The sequence below is a fragment of the Lycorma delicatula genome, chromosome 10 (assembly GCF_047948215.1).
Source record: "Lycorma delicatula isolate Av1 chromosome 10, ASM4794821v1, whole genome shotgun sequence".
NCBI lineage: Eukaryota > Metazoa > Arthropoda > Insecta > Hemiptera > Fulgoridae > Lycorma > Lycorma delicatula.
In genome coordinates this window covers 20,465,894-20,484,413 of record NC_134464.1, presented here as the reverse complement: position 1 = coordinate 20,484,413, position 18,520 = coordinate 20,465,894, and the positions used below count along the sequence as shown (strand labels likewise).

General features: G+C 39.1%; 1 protein-coding gene across 1 annotated transcript in view; it reads right to left on the bottom strand.

Moving 5' to 3' along the window:
• The window catches only part of LOC142331671 (uncharacterized), a 66,317-nt gene extending 48,070 nt beyond the window's left edge, over positions 1-18,247 (bottom strand). The window contains exons 1-2 of the mRNA XM_075377701.1: positions 17,951-18,247; positions 15,848-17,862 (exon numbers count right to left, since the gene is read on the bottom strand). Coding sequence (XP_075233816.1) covers positions 15,848-17,862; positions 17,951-18,120 — 2,185 coding nt within the window. The 5' untranslated portion in view covers positions 18,121-18,247. The remainder of the gene's footprint in view (positions 1-15,847; positions 17,863-17,950) is intronic.
• Between the last annotated feature and the right edge of the window lie 273 nt (positions 18,248-18,520).

Sequence of the window (18,520 nt, the reverse complement as noted above, 5' to 3'; positions counted from 1 at the left end):
ATCATCGTCACAACCATCGGCAGAACAATCTACCTCATCACGACCTCTGAAGAAAAGTCCTCCGTCCGTCGCTACATTAGCTGTTACTCTTCTTCTTTCGTTTGCAGCAAACACGTTTACAGCGAGTACGTTATTTTTTCGATGCGACGTATTGAGATTTTTTAACACGGACGCATTCAACTTCATATTCGACGAACGATTTAATTTGAACGCCTTTACGTTACCGTCGTCACCGTAGAATCCAGAAAACAGTACTTCTTTGCTGTGAATAAGTGCGATAGCTTGTTCACCGCATTCAAATTCGCAATAATATTTTCGTCCATATCCAAAATCATCATCATTGAAAACCACTCTTATGGTCAAGTTATCACCGTTTTTATCAAAATCATGATCAGATAAATCGACAATATATACGTAACTGTGTTTTAATTTAAAACACATAGTCGTCAGTTGTTGGTCACCAACGCGCACGCGTACATCTTCTTCACTAAACTGAATCATGTTTACAACTCGAACGTTTCTCAACAAATAAACTGCTTCACTCAGTTACACTGTATTTATAAGCTCCTCCCCACCACCACAACTACCACACCCTACTATCAACGAATCAGAATGTCACATCCTCCCCTCCACAATTCAAAAAAAAATTCATCTGATAGGTATGGTGATATCCTGACAAGTGCATTTTGTATGATTTGAAGCTACAATTTTTCAATTTATTGTTAAACACTCTCCTCACCATTTGCAACAAAATCCGATAGTAGATAAATCTATTACCAGATCGTGTCGCGGGCCTTGGAACCACTACATTCAATAAACGTAACTAAATATCGTTTTCTATCTTGTTTACTTTAAAAGAAAACATTTTTTAAAAAACAATAATTAGTTACAAATTTATTGATGGGGGTTTAAAGTGTTTTTTGTTTTGTGTATGTATGTGTAATTTTGTGTTGTTTGTTTAATGTGTTGTTGTCCTGAAAAGGACAGTTTAAATAGCTACCTGGTATTACTCGAATGCTACATCGAAAGCTTTACCAATTAATCCTTTATATACGAGTTTTAATTTCATAGATACCATTTTTTCTAATTCATCCTCATTAAGCATTTCGGTAAAACGTCTTGGTAAATAAACGTTAAATGGTTGTTCTTCTTCACCATCTCGTAAACGACATACTATGCTCTTCCCATAACGTGTAGCGATTTTCCTTAACCATACAATTTCATAAGGTTTACCGATAGTGAGATCACCAACGCTTTTTGTTTCGAAGTTGGTAGCAACAAGTCGCTTATTCAAATGATGAATAAAATCTTTTCTGTTACCGTCAGTCATGATGATGTTGTTTGTCCAAGAGTTAGCTTTAGAATGAGACTACGGCGATTACAAATGGCTATTTATACCCACACATCTGCTTATCAACATCCGCAATCGGTATTCCAAGAATCGACAATTAATATTTATTTTAATTGCTTAACAACATCTGGTTGAGCCAATTATTTTTTCTTATCAAAGCCATAAATTATTTTTATTTTAAGTTCTTATCTACTAATCACATCCGGTCGAGCCAATTATTTCTTATCAACGCTATAAATAATTTTTTATTGTTATCGTCACGATAAATAATCCCACGTGTCAATTAAAATTATCGTCACGATAATTAATTCCACGAATTGAACCAATTATTTTTTTTTATCAAAGTCATAAATTATTCTTATCAATATTTATTTTAATTGCTTAACAACATCTGGTTGAGCCAATTATTTTTATTTTAAGTTCTTATCTACTAATCACATCCGGTCGAGCCAATTATTTCTTATCAACGCTATAAATAATTTTTTATTGTTATCGTCATGATAATTAATCCCACGTGCCAATTAAAATTATCGTCACGATAATTAATTCCACGAATTGAACCAATTATTTTTTTTATCAAAGCCATAAATTATTCTTATCAATATTTATTTTAATTGCTTAACAACATCTGGTTGAGCCAATTATTTTTCTTATCAAAGCCATAAATTATTTTTATTTCTTATCAACGCTATAAATATTTTTTTTTATTGTTATCGTCACGATAAATAATCCCACGTGCCAATTAAAAATTATATTTTCCTTATAAAACAGTAATCACAAATAAACAAACATTTACCACCACCAAAAAAAAAATACATTTGTTTGAGTTGCGTTTCCACACCACCCAAGAGGTAGCAACTGCAGCGCGTTGAGATTTTTTTTATGCGAGTGATATCTCTCCCCAATAGGCCTACAAACACTCGTGCAAAATTTTACAAACTGATTTTTATATCCTCGTTGAACTCGTCAACGTCACCGTTGGCGAGTTTTTTCTTTCCATAATAAGTTAATTTCATCGAATGATTTTTTACAACGTTCAATTCATCGTCGGTAAATCTGTTTGTATACGTCTTTGGTAATAAGGTTTGAAAGCTGTCCGGTTCATCCGATTCGCTGTCGAACAATATTACGCAAATACGGAGTTCGCCGTATTGAGTAAATATCTTTCTCATTTCCAACAGTACGTAGCTAACACCGATATCAAGATCGGTCAACCTCCTGAACGGTATCTTCTTTAGAAAACAATATTCATCGTTGAAAATGTTAATAAACGCTACGGTGTCCATCTTAACATTCGCAGTGCTCACACTCGAATGGCAATTGCAAGTGTGATTTACCTTCTTACCCCCTATTTCCACGACAATTTTGCAAAACAACCGAAAGAGTTCGTTACGATCGATAACTGTACAGGCGAACGGACTTTCCCATAACACTTCGTATTTATTTGCACGTACCATAGCGTGCATTCTTTTCACGTTTTCAATAATCAATTCGCACGAACATAAGTATTCTGGTAGACCACGACCGCAGTAGTCGAATTTCTTACAATCGAAAGCATGTATTTCATCATTAACATCGTAGTGGGTGGTAAGCATCATAAAACAATATTTGCAAATATACGATGCAATAAACCTCAATTCGTTTACCGAATCGCTAAACGTTTTCATCGCTGCTATATTGGATCGTCACTATAGTGAATATAATGTCTACACAATCCGTCTACAGTATCTATTTTTAAACTGTCTAAATATTCTTGTAAACCGTCGTGAAGTTCAGCGTAAGTGGCGTCGTAATTGAAAACCACTCTAACCGTATTGAAACGGTGTATGTCTGCGGTAATACTTGTTGCGTGAGGAAACGCAGCAATTGTAAGTTTCATAAGATGACGCAACGTTCTTACGCGACGATTTGGAAAAAATCTAATCGTCCACACCGATGCGGCTATGTCAACGTCCATCGCTAAACTGCGGATGGAATTACACATCGGAAGGTTTTTTAAGGGGAAAAAATAGGTTTACTATAAAACACTCTCCTCACCGTTTGTAACACAATTGATAGTGGATAAATCCAATATCATATCGTGTCACGGGCCTTGGAACCACTACATTCAATAAATGTAAATAAATATCGTTTTTTTTTTTAAATTAAAAAAACAATAATTAGTTACAATTTATTGTATGGGGGTTTAAAGTGTTTTTTGTTTTGTCTACGCGTGTAATTTTGTGTTGTTTGTGTAATGTGTTGTTGTCCTGAAAAGGACAGTTTGGGAAAGACGGTGAGGTGACTAGTTGAAATAGATTTTTATATAGCCAGTCACCGCTTGTCTACACATCCCACATGGAAGGTTGTGTTGTATTAAATACCGTACACAATCTATGCAGAATGTGTGACCACACGGTAGTATCGTTGCTCCTACACGTCCAATCAGACATATTTTACATCGCAGTGTACTGGTCAAATCTTCATCCCGTATAACACCTCGTTCTACTGCACATTTCACATTTCTTAATGCCTCACTAAGCGATTCTAAAAAGGGTACATCTGCACCCTTCACACTTGAGATACTACGCACCAAGTTTCTAATACTGGTAACAACTCTTGCTTTAGCAAGTTCGAATGATGTCGATGTTCTCTCACCCATGTTCGTCTGATGTGCAGCTGTGTTGTGAAATGAATGATGTAGTGAGCAGAGCGACAAATATATATACCTTATCAGTGCTATGGACCCTGTACTTCCTGTTATTTCCCGCTTGTTATTTTAAATTTAAAAAAAAACGGTTACGTTTCCACACCACCCACGAGGTAGCAACCGTGGCGCGTTGAGATTTTTTTTTTACATGAGTGAAATCTCTCCCCAATAGGCCTACTGTAAAACACTCGAATCTTTTTTTATATTTTTTTAAAATTTTTTTTTATTTTTTTTTTTATTTTTTATTTTTTTCATCAACATCTTGCAGCAGACTGAGCTCTACAGCGGTATTCGACGTGGAACAACATGTTCAAACGAAAGCGGTACGTTTTCCTTGATGCAGTTTTGACAACGAGTTGAGTGGTGATGCACATCCATCCTTTCGTTACACCAACAACATTTTACACACAATTCGTTGAAGGAATAGTAATAACCGTTTTTTGCCAATTCCTCTTTGTTTTCCGCGTTTGTGTTCGCAAACGATCGCAATCGATCGGCTTCTCTCACCAGATCCAACGGCTTTTTACACATCTTCAACCACTCCATGTAGAAACAACCGGTTTGTAACGCACATTTTCCACTCTCCTTGTGCGTGTGGTACGGACAATTTACGATATAATTTGAATTAGGTTTCGGTGCGCCGTCCGGTATCTGACGAACATCGTTATGAAACTGTCGCAAAAATTCCACTTTCTCCAACCCTTTGGTGTGTATTGTGGCAAACTGCGAACATAACGCCTTCATGATATCGTCGTTGTATACGACTTCGCCGTAATTCCAATCGATTTTGTGAAAATTCCTCTCCAACCATCCGACCATCCGTTTGTATTTAGATGTCAACTCAGACTTTGGGTACGGTGATCGAAAGTGAAGAATCATATAGTTTCCATCACCGACAACAGCAAGTTCTTTAACTATAAACTCACCTCGTTTGCCGAGAAAGCCGTGATACTCGATAACTCCTTCCATGACGATCGCTCATCCGTGTATGAGGATGGCGATATGTAACCACCAACGATGTCTATGAAATCACAATGTTGGTGGGGGATATCCCTTCGTTCCCCTTATCCGCCTTCTTTTTGTCCTTCTTCTTCTGCTTCTTATTGGTCTTGGTCTTTGTGATCGTGTGTTCAACTGAAGAAGGTTTATCATAAGATTTTTTACGCGGATTTCTCCTTTTGCGGATCTTCGTTGGTTTCGATTTAACCTCCTTCTCAGTCGGTTTCGTAACTTCAGGATGGTGATTGATGTTATGCAAAGAATCGTTCATGAATAGAAACGATTGAACGTCGTCTGGCGAATATACACCACTTCCTTCCATGACGGATGCTCAACAACTACTGATTTGTATGCGTGCAGTCGGATTAGGCCTTTTTATACTTTCAAAGTAGAAGTGGTGGGGGTTACCCCCTCCACATCTTCTTCTTCCTCGTTTAGAGGACCATCATAGTCATCATCACCATGTGCATGTAACGTCATGTTACGTAATGAGATTTTGGTAGCGTTTACCTTTGGTAACACTGTTGTCCTCGCTGAAGGTAATGATGTCGTTACATTCACTATGTTTTTCCTCTTCAATGCGGTTTTGTCGATGTTTACCTTTGGTAATACTGTCGTCTTCGCTGAAGTTAACGATGTAGTGATGTTGCTAACTACGTCAGCAGACAGGTTTTTTGAAGATGATGGTGGTGATACGGTAGCGTTGTAAAAAATGGACAACACCTCCACAGACGATGAATTACACCATACTAACGGTATGTTAACCGGTGATTGTGTAGAAAATGTCACTCTACACCGTATCGGTTTGATCGTTGTACAAGATTCATGCGAAAAGTCACCCAGTAACAGTGTTACGATTATTCCAACTGCAATACCCGTTTTAAATATGCTAAATGTTATCAACCATTTCGTAAACTGTCGCCACGTAGCTAATATTTGCTTTTTACCTTCCTCTCCCCGTCCACCACCTAATTGATCCATCTCAAATACCACCGGCATTACATACGTTTTTTCACTATTCCACTGAGCGGAGTGTACGTGACGATGCTATCATGTATAATGAGACAGTAGGCAGTCGTGTTGGCCGGTATATTGTTTTTAGTATCGAAATCGATACGTACATCTACTGTTCCTGTTTTAAGCGATTCGTTCTGACGGGAACAGTCGATAACTATTAACGGTACACTGGTCTTGAAATCCGCCAAACTGTAAGCGGGACATTCGTCCTGCGGTTTGTTATAATACCCGGACCGAAAGCTGGCGAACATTTCATACATCATATTCACATCTCCCTGTAGATTGTCGTACGGATAGTACTGCGAATTCAAATACAGACGAACGTTTACCAACTCGCACATATCGAAGTTCGTCAATGATTTTGTAGCTTTATCTTTTCTGTCGGTCTGTAAACCGAATATCACGTATCTTGGTCTCTCCGTTTGCGCACATGTTTTTACCGTCCATGAATGTATGTTTGTTTGTGGTAGAGCCGGATATTCGTGGATCTGCCATGTACGAAAAGCAATAGCTAACGGTCTATCTCGTTCTACTACCTTCAACAAATGCAATCGCATCGTATCGGCAACGTGAACATACGGAATTTTCCACGCTATCTTAGTCACTTTCAACTTGGAATCAGGCGCCTCTTTTGAAGACACTAATGCGTTCACGTCGTTGGAAGATCTAAGCAAAACCAATTCTTGTTTAACGTTCAATATTATGTGTCTGTAGTCTTCGGCGAAACCCATAAGCATACGCAGCGGTACGTAGAAGCAAAATCTTCCCGTGTTTTCTTCCAAATCGAACTTATCCGACGCTTTGAACTTCCACCCGAAATTTTCCAAAATATTTTCTTCGCTTTTACGCAACGAAAGAATATTCTTTATCGTTGTCGTTATTCCTAGCTTTTGTACGCGACACATTTCCGTACCGTTTATCTCGTATCGTATCTCTTCGAAGAGAAACGGTATCGCGTTGTTTGTTAACCACGATTCCGTTGCCTTTTTATCGCCTGCTTTAGTAGTTAACGCACCTTCGACCATCAAATAGCTTTTATGCGGTAAAGTGTACACATCTTGTTGGTGTATCGGAATCCGGATTTCATCGTTGTTGTTGTAAGTCGACGAAGCGTACGGTAGATGGGTATGATATTCGTACTGTGTGATCGTGTTATCGAACGAAACACTTTCACCGACGTCCAACATATTCGCTCCTGCCATTACTGTTCACCAAAACTGTAAAACCAAGTTTACGAAGAAACAACACGTTACGCGATGTTAACGCTTTGGTGTTTGCACGTCGACTGATCGGTTTGCGTGTCGTTTCGCTACTAGTACCAACGCTGTTGTATATTAACCCCATCTATTGGCTTTCTTTTTTACTTCGTTTTCCTTTGTAAATGCAATCTCACCGTAACGGTTTCACCGCGAAAATTAATCGGTTTTCCGTCTTGATCGGTAAACTTTATAGCGATATCGTCTAAGCTCTTCGTATTCACCGGTAGATAGATTATATTCTTCGGCGATTCGATTATTTTGAAACCTGGCGGTACGCTTAGCGTGAATTCGTGCAACACGTGTCCCTCTGATCCGTTTGTGTAGGAGCCTCGTATAAGGTTGCATTCGACCCGTACGGTGTTCACGTTGTTAATGGCAACTGGCTTCGATGACTCGTGCCATATATTCGCCGTCAGATTAGTTTTCTCGAACCCCAACAACGGTGCTAAACTATCCGTTGATGTCAAATCGATGGCAGCGCTGCATTTAAGTTCGCATTTTAATGTGTTGTTATTCGGACGCATAAGTAAATCTATTTTGCTTTTGTCTTTGAGTTCATCGCTCAAGCGTTTGGCGATATCATCCACTTCGTACGATCCGGTCGCTAGTGTCAGCTTAATCGGTTTTTGAGGTTTCTTTGGTACAACAGTAAATGTGTTGTTGATTCCCTCTTCGACATTTGGAATCGAGTTGTATGTGGTTAAGTTTATCAACGCCAATTCCCAATCGCCATCAGACAAATCCAATGGCGGAAAGAATGTAGCGTGTAAGAACGACGTAGTTCCACTTATGCAAAACATGTTTACCTGTAGGCTGACGAATCACGACTGAGAAATTCAAGACATAAATGACCGCAGATAACCGTGTTTATACTCTGTCTGGCGTTATAATTGAAATTTATAATCGAATCGAGTGGAAAATAACGTATCAATTCGTTAGGTGGACGCAGATTACCGAAACTGTCGAAATAGTCCACCATCCGTCCACGTTTTCTATAACATACCCAGTGTGTTCCATGACCAGTACTGCGGTCAAGATTAACTATCGCAGTTTCGTTAATCTTCGGTTGTGTAGGTAATGCGTCCAACATGAAGACCCCTCGAAAATCGGTTATATTTGTCTTCTCGCGTACCACATTAGTTCTATGTTCGATAGCGGTCGCACTGGTATTCCCTTTATTGGAGACGACGACGACGGCGACGACGTTTTTTTTTTACCGCCCATCCCCGATCCCGTCAAAGGGTAGGGCTTAAGGTATAATCCCTGCCCTGCAGCGTCCGCTTTTCGTTTCATCATTTCGACAAGGCGTTTTATATTATTCCTTTTTGTTCGTCTTCTTCGTCTTCGTACTCTTCCACCGCCGAACTTTGCTTTTAATTTCATCGCGTTTGTAACCGCCAATGCCGTAGCTTTTTCCGCGATACTCGAATCCTTAGCTTTAACTCTTTCCCAAGCGCTTTCGGCTAATTTACGATCTGCTGCCGCTCTTCTTTCGTTGTCGCTGTACGTTGCGTATGCGATATCGTGTTCTTTACAAGCGGCGTCCAACTTGTTTACACCGGGATCGCCTCTCTTTAATCGTTTTTTTAAATTCGTTCCAGGTCCGCAGTACTGATATCCCGGAATATGTAACTCTATCGGTAATAAATCGACCCCTTTGTTTACGACCGTACCCACCACCTTTTTGACACCTTTTAATGCTTTATCACCGATATAGGATCCTAACGCTCCTGCAGCTCCTGCTGTTAGAGTTGTTAACAGTCCACCGCCTCGTTTAAGACTGGCTATTCGTTTAGATCTTCTCACCTTACCCTTTTGAACGGGAGAACATTTTGACCTCCTCACTCTTGCCATGTCGGATAGACAATGAACTTGTTTACAACATTCTACCATCTTACATTGGATCCATGTTCGACAATCATACCATATTTTTATTCACATCATCCGAGACCGGGGGACGTATCATATTTTTATTCACATCCTCATTCTTCAATGTCTTATCAGTGATCGGAGGACGCACCATATTTTTTGTCACATCCTCGTCCTCCGAAACCGGGAGACGTATCGTATTTTTATTCACATCATCATTCTTCATTGTCTTATCAGCGATTGGAGGACGCACCATATTTTTTGTCGCATCCTCATTCTCCTTTGTATCTTTACTATTTAGATCTGTGTTTGCAGAATCGCTTTGGTGATGATTGTCAGCGGTTAATATACGCATAAGCGATATTTGATTTAAGTTTCTGTTAGCGCTGTCATTAATGTTTAATACAAATTTGTAAAAATTAAATAGTGCGCGTGTTAAAACCAAATTAGTTATTTGCTTTTCATCGAAAAGTTTTTTTTTTAAATAGTTGACAGTAACGACGTCCGTCTTTTCGACAGGATCACCGACTCTACATATTCGCTTATTTTGGATATCCACAACACCGTTTTTAATCGTTAAAATCCCAGTTGTCAATTTGTCTACGTATGACTTTGTAGTGAGATCTGTGGTATTAATTGGTGCACCAGCATTTGCAATAACGCACCCTCTCGCGTTAATTCTCTCATTTGTACCGAAAAGGTTTTTCCGTAAATAGTCGACAGTTACGGCGTCTGTTTTTACAATTGGATCGGCGATATCGCACAATCGCCTCTTTGAAAAGGAGAGTGCGTTGTTGTCCATCGGTGAAACCGTCGGTAAGTATTTATTATTCAACTCGCTTTGCTTTACGAACATTTTCTTAACGTGACCGATTGTTGCACCATCATCATCTTCAACAGGCGGTCCGACGTTGCACAAACGTCTTTTTTTGATATCGAAATCTCCATCGGCGGTTTTGTCAAACGTTTCAACAATCCGAGTTGGTGGTGGTTGGGCGGTTGCACTCCCAACGCGAGAACGTCCGAACTTGTCGATACTCATCTTCAGACTGTTTAAAATAAAAGGTTCCCTGTACTACCTTCCTTTATGTATCCACCTTCTTGCAGTTCTTCTACGATTGAAACTATTTCGTTATTATGACCGGTATGACCCGCACGTTTCGAAGCCAATAAAAGTCGCAGTCTATCGCACAGTTCATTCGGATCGTCCCAGTAAACGTAATCCGGTCTAACCGTTTTCTTCGCTCTCATCAACAGACCCGATCCAGTTATTGGACTTTCGTCGTCATGACCGCTTTCCGACGAAAGATGCGTACGAGGAAACAGTCTTTTGATAATATTTTTGTACTTTAACGATCGACTGGAAATTATGCGACCGGTATTTTGACTTTTATGCGCCTCAGTAGTTTCTAATATTTTCTTATAGTTATTTAAATCTTTGGTTGTATAATCTACAGGCTCATTCAAAAAAATCAATTGATATAAACCTTTGGAACCGCTATACGTCTTGTTGTCGATAACTATTTTATTTCCTTTGAACTGGAGTGGTTATGTTCCGATCATCCATTGATCGTCAATGTTTTTAACTCCGTAGACGTTGTCTATTTTTTTACCTTTATCCGTTACGGTAAGATCCAAGAAATGTTTTGCACGATACCCCATCGTTTTCGGTGTCGACGGGTCTACAGGTTTCACGAACTGTTTTTCCGACGTCGGTGTTTTAAAGAGTCTTCTCATAACCGTTGGTGTCTCTTCCACCTCCTCCTTTGCATTCTCTTCTTGTTCTTTTTTAACATCGTACTTTTGTTTAAACGATTGATTAAGTTCTCGGAGCGGTTCGACAATAGGCTTAAATTGCTTTTCAATATCTTGTTCCGATTCTGTTATTCCTTGCGTAATAGCGCGATGTTTTCGTTTAATCGAATCTCGTATTCTATCGATTTCCATTACCAACTTCGCAGACGACGATGAGGATGGCATATCGACCTCGTTCTTGTTCGACATCGTGGTTACGAATGATCGGAAAACAGTCGATCACATCACCATCCTAGTTCCACCGATCTAAAGAACACTGCATGTTTTTTGGTTCTGCGTAGAAAACGTATAACATCGATTAACGAAACATTCATTCTTGTCAGACGACGATTGGTATTGCACAATTCGCGGTAATATTGTGTCACACCCTGATCGATAGACGGTATCATGAGTTTCGTGCTTGTGTCTTTAAAGACAGCAGCCCTTTTTACATTTCCAACCCACAGCGGAATATCCACAACCGTTGAGTGATCGCGTTGTGGTACCTTTGTCAAGTACCGTGTGGAAAGTCGTCTGATCGGATGACGGTCACCTTCCGAATGTAAATGCAACAGATAGCTATTCAACAACCAAAATTCGTCCGGTTTCGCTCCTGCATATTCGCACCATTTTCGCAGCAGATCTTCGTTTTGGATTTCAAACAGTTCGCGTCGTTCGTTGTACCTCAATCCGAACGAATCGGCGTATAATCGCAACGTAGGTAGCGCTTCGTTTAGAAATTCGCCAGAAAAGAGCGCCTGCGCCCTGTTGTTCACGATGTCGAACGGTAATCCTCCTCGTCTTATCGGTAATGTTTCCGGTACGTCGTCGGTAAATTGTACTCCGTAAGCCGTGTCCACAAAACATTTTCTACCGTATGATAACGCTAAGCGGTACAACGTTTTTGGCGACCTGATCGGAATAGTTCGTTCCGTGATCACTATACAGCATCTCGCTCCTTCTAGACGACTACCGTATTCCAACATGTGCATGTAAACGTTTGTGTAGTCCATAGATGCATGACGGTTCCGAAGTTCCAATAAAGGCTTTTTGTACACGAGCGGAGAGGGTCTAAATCTTGAAATAAAGTTCCATCCGTGTCGAATTGTGGTGTTGAACATGTTTTTATCGTATATCACCAGTTCAATTGGCATCTCGTATTTGTCACATTCTTCTAAAAATTTTAACCATATACGCTTATTGAAAATCGTACCTTCGCTAGTAATCATCAACAGAACGACCAACGGATAGTCACGATTCATTCTTTTTACATGTCGCCAACATCGTCGGTCTTTATTTTCACAGTAGTTCACTTTACGGCAGACGTAGTTACCGCAAAACTTCTGACGGTCGCTAAAATATTTGGAACACAAGTTGTTTTGCGGTTTTTGCCTAAAACGTATCGCGTTAGCGTACGGTGTTCCGTCCTCGTAGGTGTGTATGCTTGCCATTGTTACCAACTATCAACTGATCTCTTTTACAAAATCATCAAAGCCTACTCTATATCGTCCACCGTCGATATCGCTCTCCTTATCCACAACCAAAAATCCATGAGGTTTTCTCCATGCAACACCACACAGACTTTTAAACCGATCGAATTTCATATCGGTATTTACATGATCTTGATATATGTGACGTAAGTTGAGATCGTCTTGTTTGAATATAAGAAGGAGATTTGCGTTGTCCCGTACAAGGTGTTTCCCGACACTGGAATATGTCTGAGTCAAATAAAAGCTATCGATGTTGTTGTGTCGCCCCATCGCAAAGTACTTGCGAATATTATGTTGCTTTTCGCAAGCTACATCGTCGAAAATCATTATCGAATTCGGTTCCGCTTCGTCGGGTGCCATCACATGATCGTTTTCTGAGTATGCAAAAAAGCCGATCTCCGGGACACCAGTCATGACTTGTTCTAGAAACTTATATTTCGGTTGGTACAGCGATTTAGAAAACACGTAAATATTTCTGAATCGTAAACCGTCCGGTGAGAACAGCAAGTTGAATAGGACATTTGTTTTTCCGCAATTAGACGGTCCACAGATAATACATCTGATTGTATTCGGTAGAAGAGGTCCATGACGAGTCCTTTTTCCCTCTCCACACCCGGCTCCTGTATATTCGTCGAAGTTTTCTAGCGTAATATTACCGACCTGTTGACGTTCCAACTTCATGTTTATGACTGATCGATTCACTACACCAAATCCGCCTTATGTATCCAACTGTTGTGTTTTCCATCGAACCCTTGCCACTTTACAAATAGCCTATCGCCTTTTCTTCGTAAGAATTTCTCGACTAAATAAACATTATTTGTAACGTTAGTTTTAGTGAGCTCTTCAGCGTAAAATTTACCGCTCACCACCTCACCGTGAACATCGATCAACGTGTAAGTACACGGACGCGTATTATCATGTACCTTATGTACGATAAATATTTCATTCGTCCAATTCGGTAGATATCCTTTGGCGAATGTCTTTTTAAATTTGCTTATACGCACTCGATCGCCGACATTGTATTTCGGTAAAGTAGGTTTTCGATAGAGTACCGTATTTAACCGCTGTAAAACAGCGGCTTGGTTTCGCTTATTTACATCTTTCGGTTTCATTCCGATAGTCCGGTGACTGGTGTTGTTGTATTTTGCGATCAATTTCGGTAGTAATTCTAACCACCTGTAGGTTCCTTGTTCGGTAAAATTTCTCCACATCATCGTTTTCAGTGTTCGATTAAACCGTTCGACTATCGACGCTTTTTTATCCGAATGTGTGGAATAGTGATTTATATTGTACGACTGTAATAGTCGTTTAACCGACGGATTGTAAAACTCTTTACCCAAATCGGTTTGAAAATGTCGCATCTTGTGTTTATCCAATATGGGTTTGAGGGCTTTAGCGATCTCCGTACCGGTTTTGGTTTTAATCGGTACGGCAAATGCTAGTTTAGAAAAACAATTTATCATCGTCAGTATGTAACGATAACCTTTGTTCGATTTAGCATACGGTATCATCTCAACAAGGTCAGCTTGATATAGGTCTGAAATACCTTTAAGTTCAACGCGTCTTGTGGGGTAGTTTCGACGCGCCTGTCGATGGAGCTCTTTAGCTATTGACGCCTTGACGTTCATTGTTGTACTGACCGTATTTCGTGTGTGTTTGTTTTTATATTATTAGATATATACTTTATTTCATATTTTTTTACATTCAATTTTTTTGAAAAAAGTGATTTATGTAATAATTTTAAAAAGTCATTTATATTATTAGATATATACTTTATTTCATATTTTTTACATATAATTTTTTTTTCACTTATAATAATTTATTACATAATGGTTTTATTTTAAATAAAAGAAAGGCAATATATATCCTCATGATAAAAAAAATTAACAATAGTCATGATCGTGGGCTATTAGGGTTTCGTTTACGGTTCTTGGTCTACAATAGTCATGACCGTGGGCTATGAGCACTTCGTTTACGGTTCTTGGTCTTTTTTGCGGAGTGTTGTCGTTATTGTTGGGTGGGAGTTTACGTTTCTTTTTGTTTATACTGTAATGTCCGTATGGAACTGTGTTGATTTTATTTTCTAATATGTAACGTTTATCGTCGTAAGGTGAAAGCGATTTCTTTGACTTGTTAATGGAAAATATATTGTGCAAAGTGCTTATGATTCCGTACGCGCTTGTATACGTAACGGAATCATTAAAAAGACTTTTTTTGTACAGATCGTGTCTAAGATCCTTTGCAATGGATACTCTAGGAATACCCTTTGCTACATTCTTCTCTTTCTTGTCGAATTCGAGAATGCTATACATCTTAGCACGAAGTCCGACAAATTCACGAATAGCTTTTCCATTCATTTCGTCTTTGAATTTACCAAGTTTTTTCTTATTGGTATTACTAAAACATGCGTGATCGCGAGGGTAATCTGAAGTATCGAACCGATCGATATCGTGAAGAATATCGTTGTAAACGTTATCGGTCACGATATGATACATCAGACTGTCCGTATCGGTCATTAGAAGATTTATATTATGACCGTACTTTTCCACCATGTAGTCATAGTGGAATTCGTACATGATCATTTTGCTAATGTCCAATACGGTAAATCCGATGTAGATCGGACGATTAAGGAATATCTCCGTTTTCTTTAGATTTACCCCAACGACATCCTTGTTATAGATGTACCAAGCCTTAACTCTCGGTTTTGCAATCACCTTATCCAATTTACGTTCGTTAGTGACCAGTTGGAAGTCTATTCTGTTTCGTACGTTTTCTAAGGACTTACCGTACACCGCGTTGTTCATCAACTTAAAAAAGTCCTTTTCAAAACTGTTTCGTGCTTGTGCACGCTTTTCAGTATTGAAGTCGATGTACGGTTTCAACCAAGGCGACTGGGAGAATTCCAGAACTCTGTGAATGTTTTTCACTTTCAGTCCTAGTCGAGTGTACAACTTTAGGTTTCTGTAATGTAAAACGTATTTTTGTTTGTCGTACAATGTAGTCATTAATTTTTTTACGGGACATCTCTTTATGTCCTTCAAATAGGGGGACAGCATATCATCGGTTGGTACTAATCGTTCTGGTGCAAGAGGGTAATCCTTGTGACGATCGTGTAATTCTTGTGGATACTCAAGATCCACTTCTAAGATGTAGCCCTTTTCACCACGATCGCAAACGCTGTTAATATCGAGATTGTCAATCTCTTCAGTATTCAACCACCTAAAATTAGCGTGTGGCAAGGGCTCAACCATGGCTGTCCCGTAAAGGTTGTTGCAATCGTAATATTGAACCCAGGATGTGGGTTCGGATGGGTCATACTGATCTGGAATGTTGGGATTGTTCGCCTTGGCGTACCTGTTTGAAATCATGGCTACACCACCTCGTGTTCCTTTTTCGACAAACAGATGCATATCTATGTCGGTTAACAGTTCCAATTTTTGTCGGGTAAATTTTAACATGGCATTCCACGTGAAATGGGGGGTGGAGTAAAAGTGACAGGGGTCCAAACCGTAATATTGCATAGACGTACTTCGGAAATTTTCAAAGACGTCTGCCAACAATAATACGTCGCTAAGAAGATAAAGATCGTGGTAATCGCCTAACGTATTGCAGTCAAACGATTCCCACACGTTTTGAGCGTGGACGTAATCATCGTCCGTTATGTTCTCTCTTCTTAGCGTACTGTAGAATGCCGTCTGTGGTGGAAGTTGGGTTTCGAAAAACTTGTTTATATGGGTCATGTACTCGTACGGGTAAACGCCTTTACGGATTAAACAATCTCTTTTCTCGGGTAGCGGGTAACAGTTTGTGAGACGTTTAAATACGGTGTCTTTGTCCTGACAATCTTTTACAAGATTTTCCACAAGTTTTTCGAGCGATGACGAAAGAAATTGTAAAGAGTCCAAGAACCTCAACGGACCGACAGACAGTGACTGTAATCGCTCGGATGTGTTGGCGATACAGTTTATTTTTACATCGTCCTTATATTTTCCCAGAGCTTGAACTATATGATGACTATCGTAACCGCGGAGGTTATGAAAAAATACTGGAATATGCTCGGTGCGCTTACAATTTAAATTGCACTCGTTATGACATGCACCGAGAAACCGTCCTGTGGTATGCGAGTGATGACGTACACGATCGTCGTTCAACTCACAATGACAAAGAAAACACTCGGTAGCCCTTTGAAATGTTTCAGTGTCTTCGGGAGTCATCACCATCGGTTTTTCGGTGATCATAATTTTGTGCAATCTATCGGCGTGACCGAGCAATTCATCCAGCATCTTTTCAACGATATTTTCAGCATCGGTTCTCGCTCGGTAGACTACAGGACCTTCACAAATCTCCCCTTCCTCGTCGACGATTACATAGGCGTAACCGGACGGAAGATGATGGGCTACCTTATCGGTAAAACTAGTGTTGGGTTTAGGGGTGGCAGTGTCCATCGGATGTACAAATGATTCAAAGTCTGCATACACTGTATACGGAACGCGTAGTGTGGACGAGTAGTCCCTGAACTTCATCACGCATTCCTTTTCTTTAGCGGGATCGGGTACTCTTATCCTTTGTGCACCGTGTCGCTTACACTCGATCAAATGTTGGTTTAGGTTTTGTGTAGCGACATGTGGGTCTGATGAACTGAAACGGTGCAAACAGTAAGGGCAATATTGGCTGCTACCACCATGTTTTGTAAGACCTGAAAGGAGACGAGATAGCCCATTTTTACCTGGTTTGGTATTTATAAGGCAGTAGTGAAATTTATCTCTCGTCTCCCCTGCAAGCAGCAATAGGTGTATGCAGTGGGTACGATCGCGGTTTTCGGTAACACGCACCGGGTACACGCGATCGTTATCTTCCTCATAGCCGTAAACATTGATGCTTATTGTGGGGTTCAACACCTCGAAGCGATCAATGTCTTTAACCTTTACTGGATATGATATCCCGTTCATGTTAATTTCATGTTCAAAGCGTGCATACCAACTCTGACGATAGTTACGACCTGGTTGGTCATGCAGGTATGCTAGTACGGACCATAGGAAACATTTTTCATCATGCGGATTTTTTACATTAACTATTGCCTCTCTTTTTACAAGTTTTTTTGGTGTTTTTATAAATGTGCTAGAGGCGCCATATAACGGACGGTAACGAATAATATTTAAATCAATATAAATTATTTTATTCATTACCCATCCGCTGCCGTTGTTGATGAATTTGGTTAGTGTCTCTATAATTTTCTCCACTGATTCTATCCATGATTCTTCAACAACGTTGGTGTTATCGTCCAAATTTATCACCGTTCTAGTTTTTCCATGCAAGTACAAATTGATGAATGTTGTTTCTACTCCGTCTTCCAGATGTGTCCGCTTCATCAATTCAACATTTGCTGCAACGTACCTGTAGAAACAGAATAATGTTAGTACATATTGACTACTTTAAAAAAAAACAGTATTTACAAAAAATATTAACGTTTTTTTTTAATTACCATTTTATGTTGCCATCAAAGCGTCTGCCTTCTTCCTTCAAACAGTTCAGGATGTTCTTCTGATACCGTAGAAGAGTTGAAAGGAGATACATCTCCTCAGAGTCAGACAGGTCCCATCGAAGACGGATGACGTTGTTATTTATTGCGTGGATAACTACCGGTGATACCATTTTTTTTGTAATATCTGAAACAAATTAAAATAACATATATCGTAACATTGTTTTTTTTTGTGTGTTTCAGTGAATAACAGAAGAAGAAGAAATGTTTTTCATTATATATATTATTTATTTTATTTGTTTAAAAGTATTTTTTATTGTATTTATTTTAATTGTATAAAGTATTTTTTTAATTGTATTTATTTTAATTGTTTGAAAGTATTTATTTTTTTTAAGTTATAAAGTATTTTTTTAAATTTAATTAAATAATTTATTTGATTTGATTTGATTGAAAGTTATTTGATAATACCATACTGTTCCATTAGTATTTATTTTTTTCATTATATATTTTATTTGTTTAAAAGTATTTTTTATTGTATTTATTTTAATTGTATAAATTATTTTTTAATTGTAT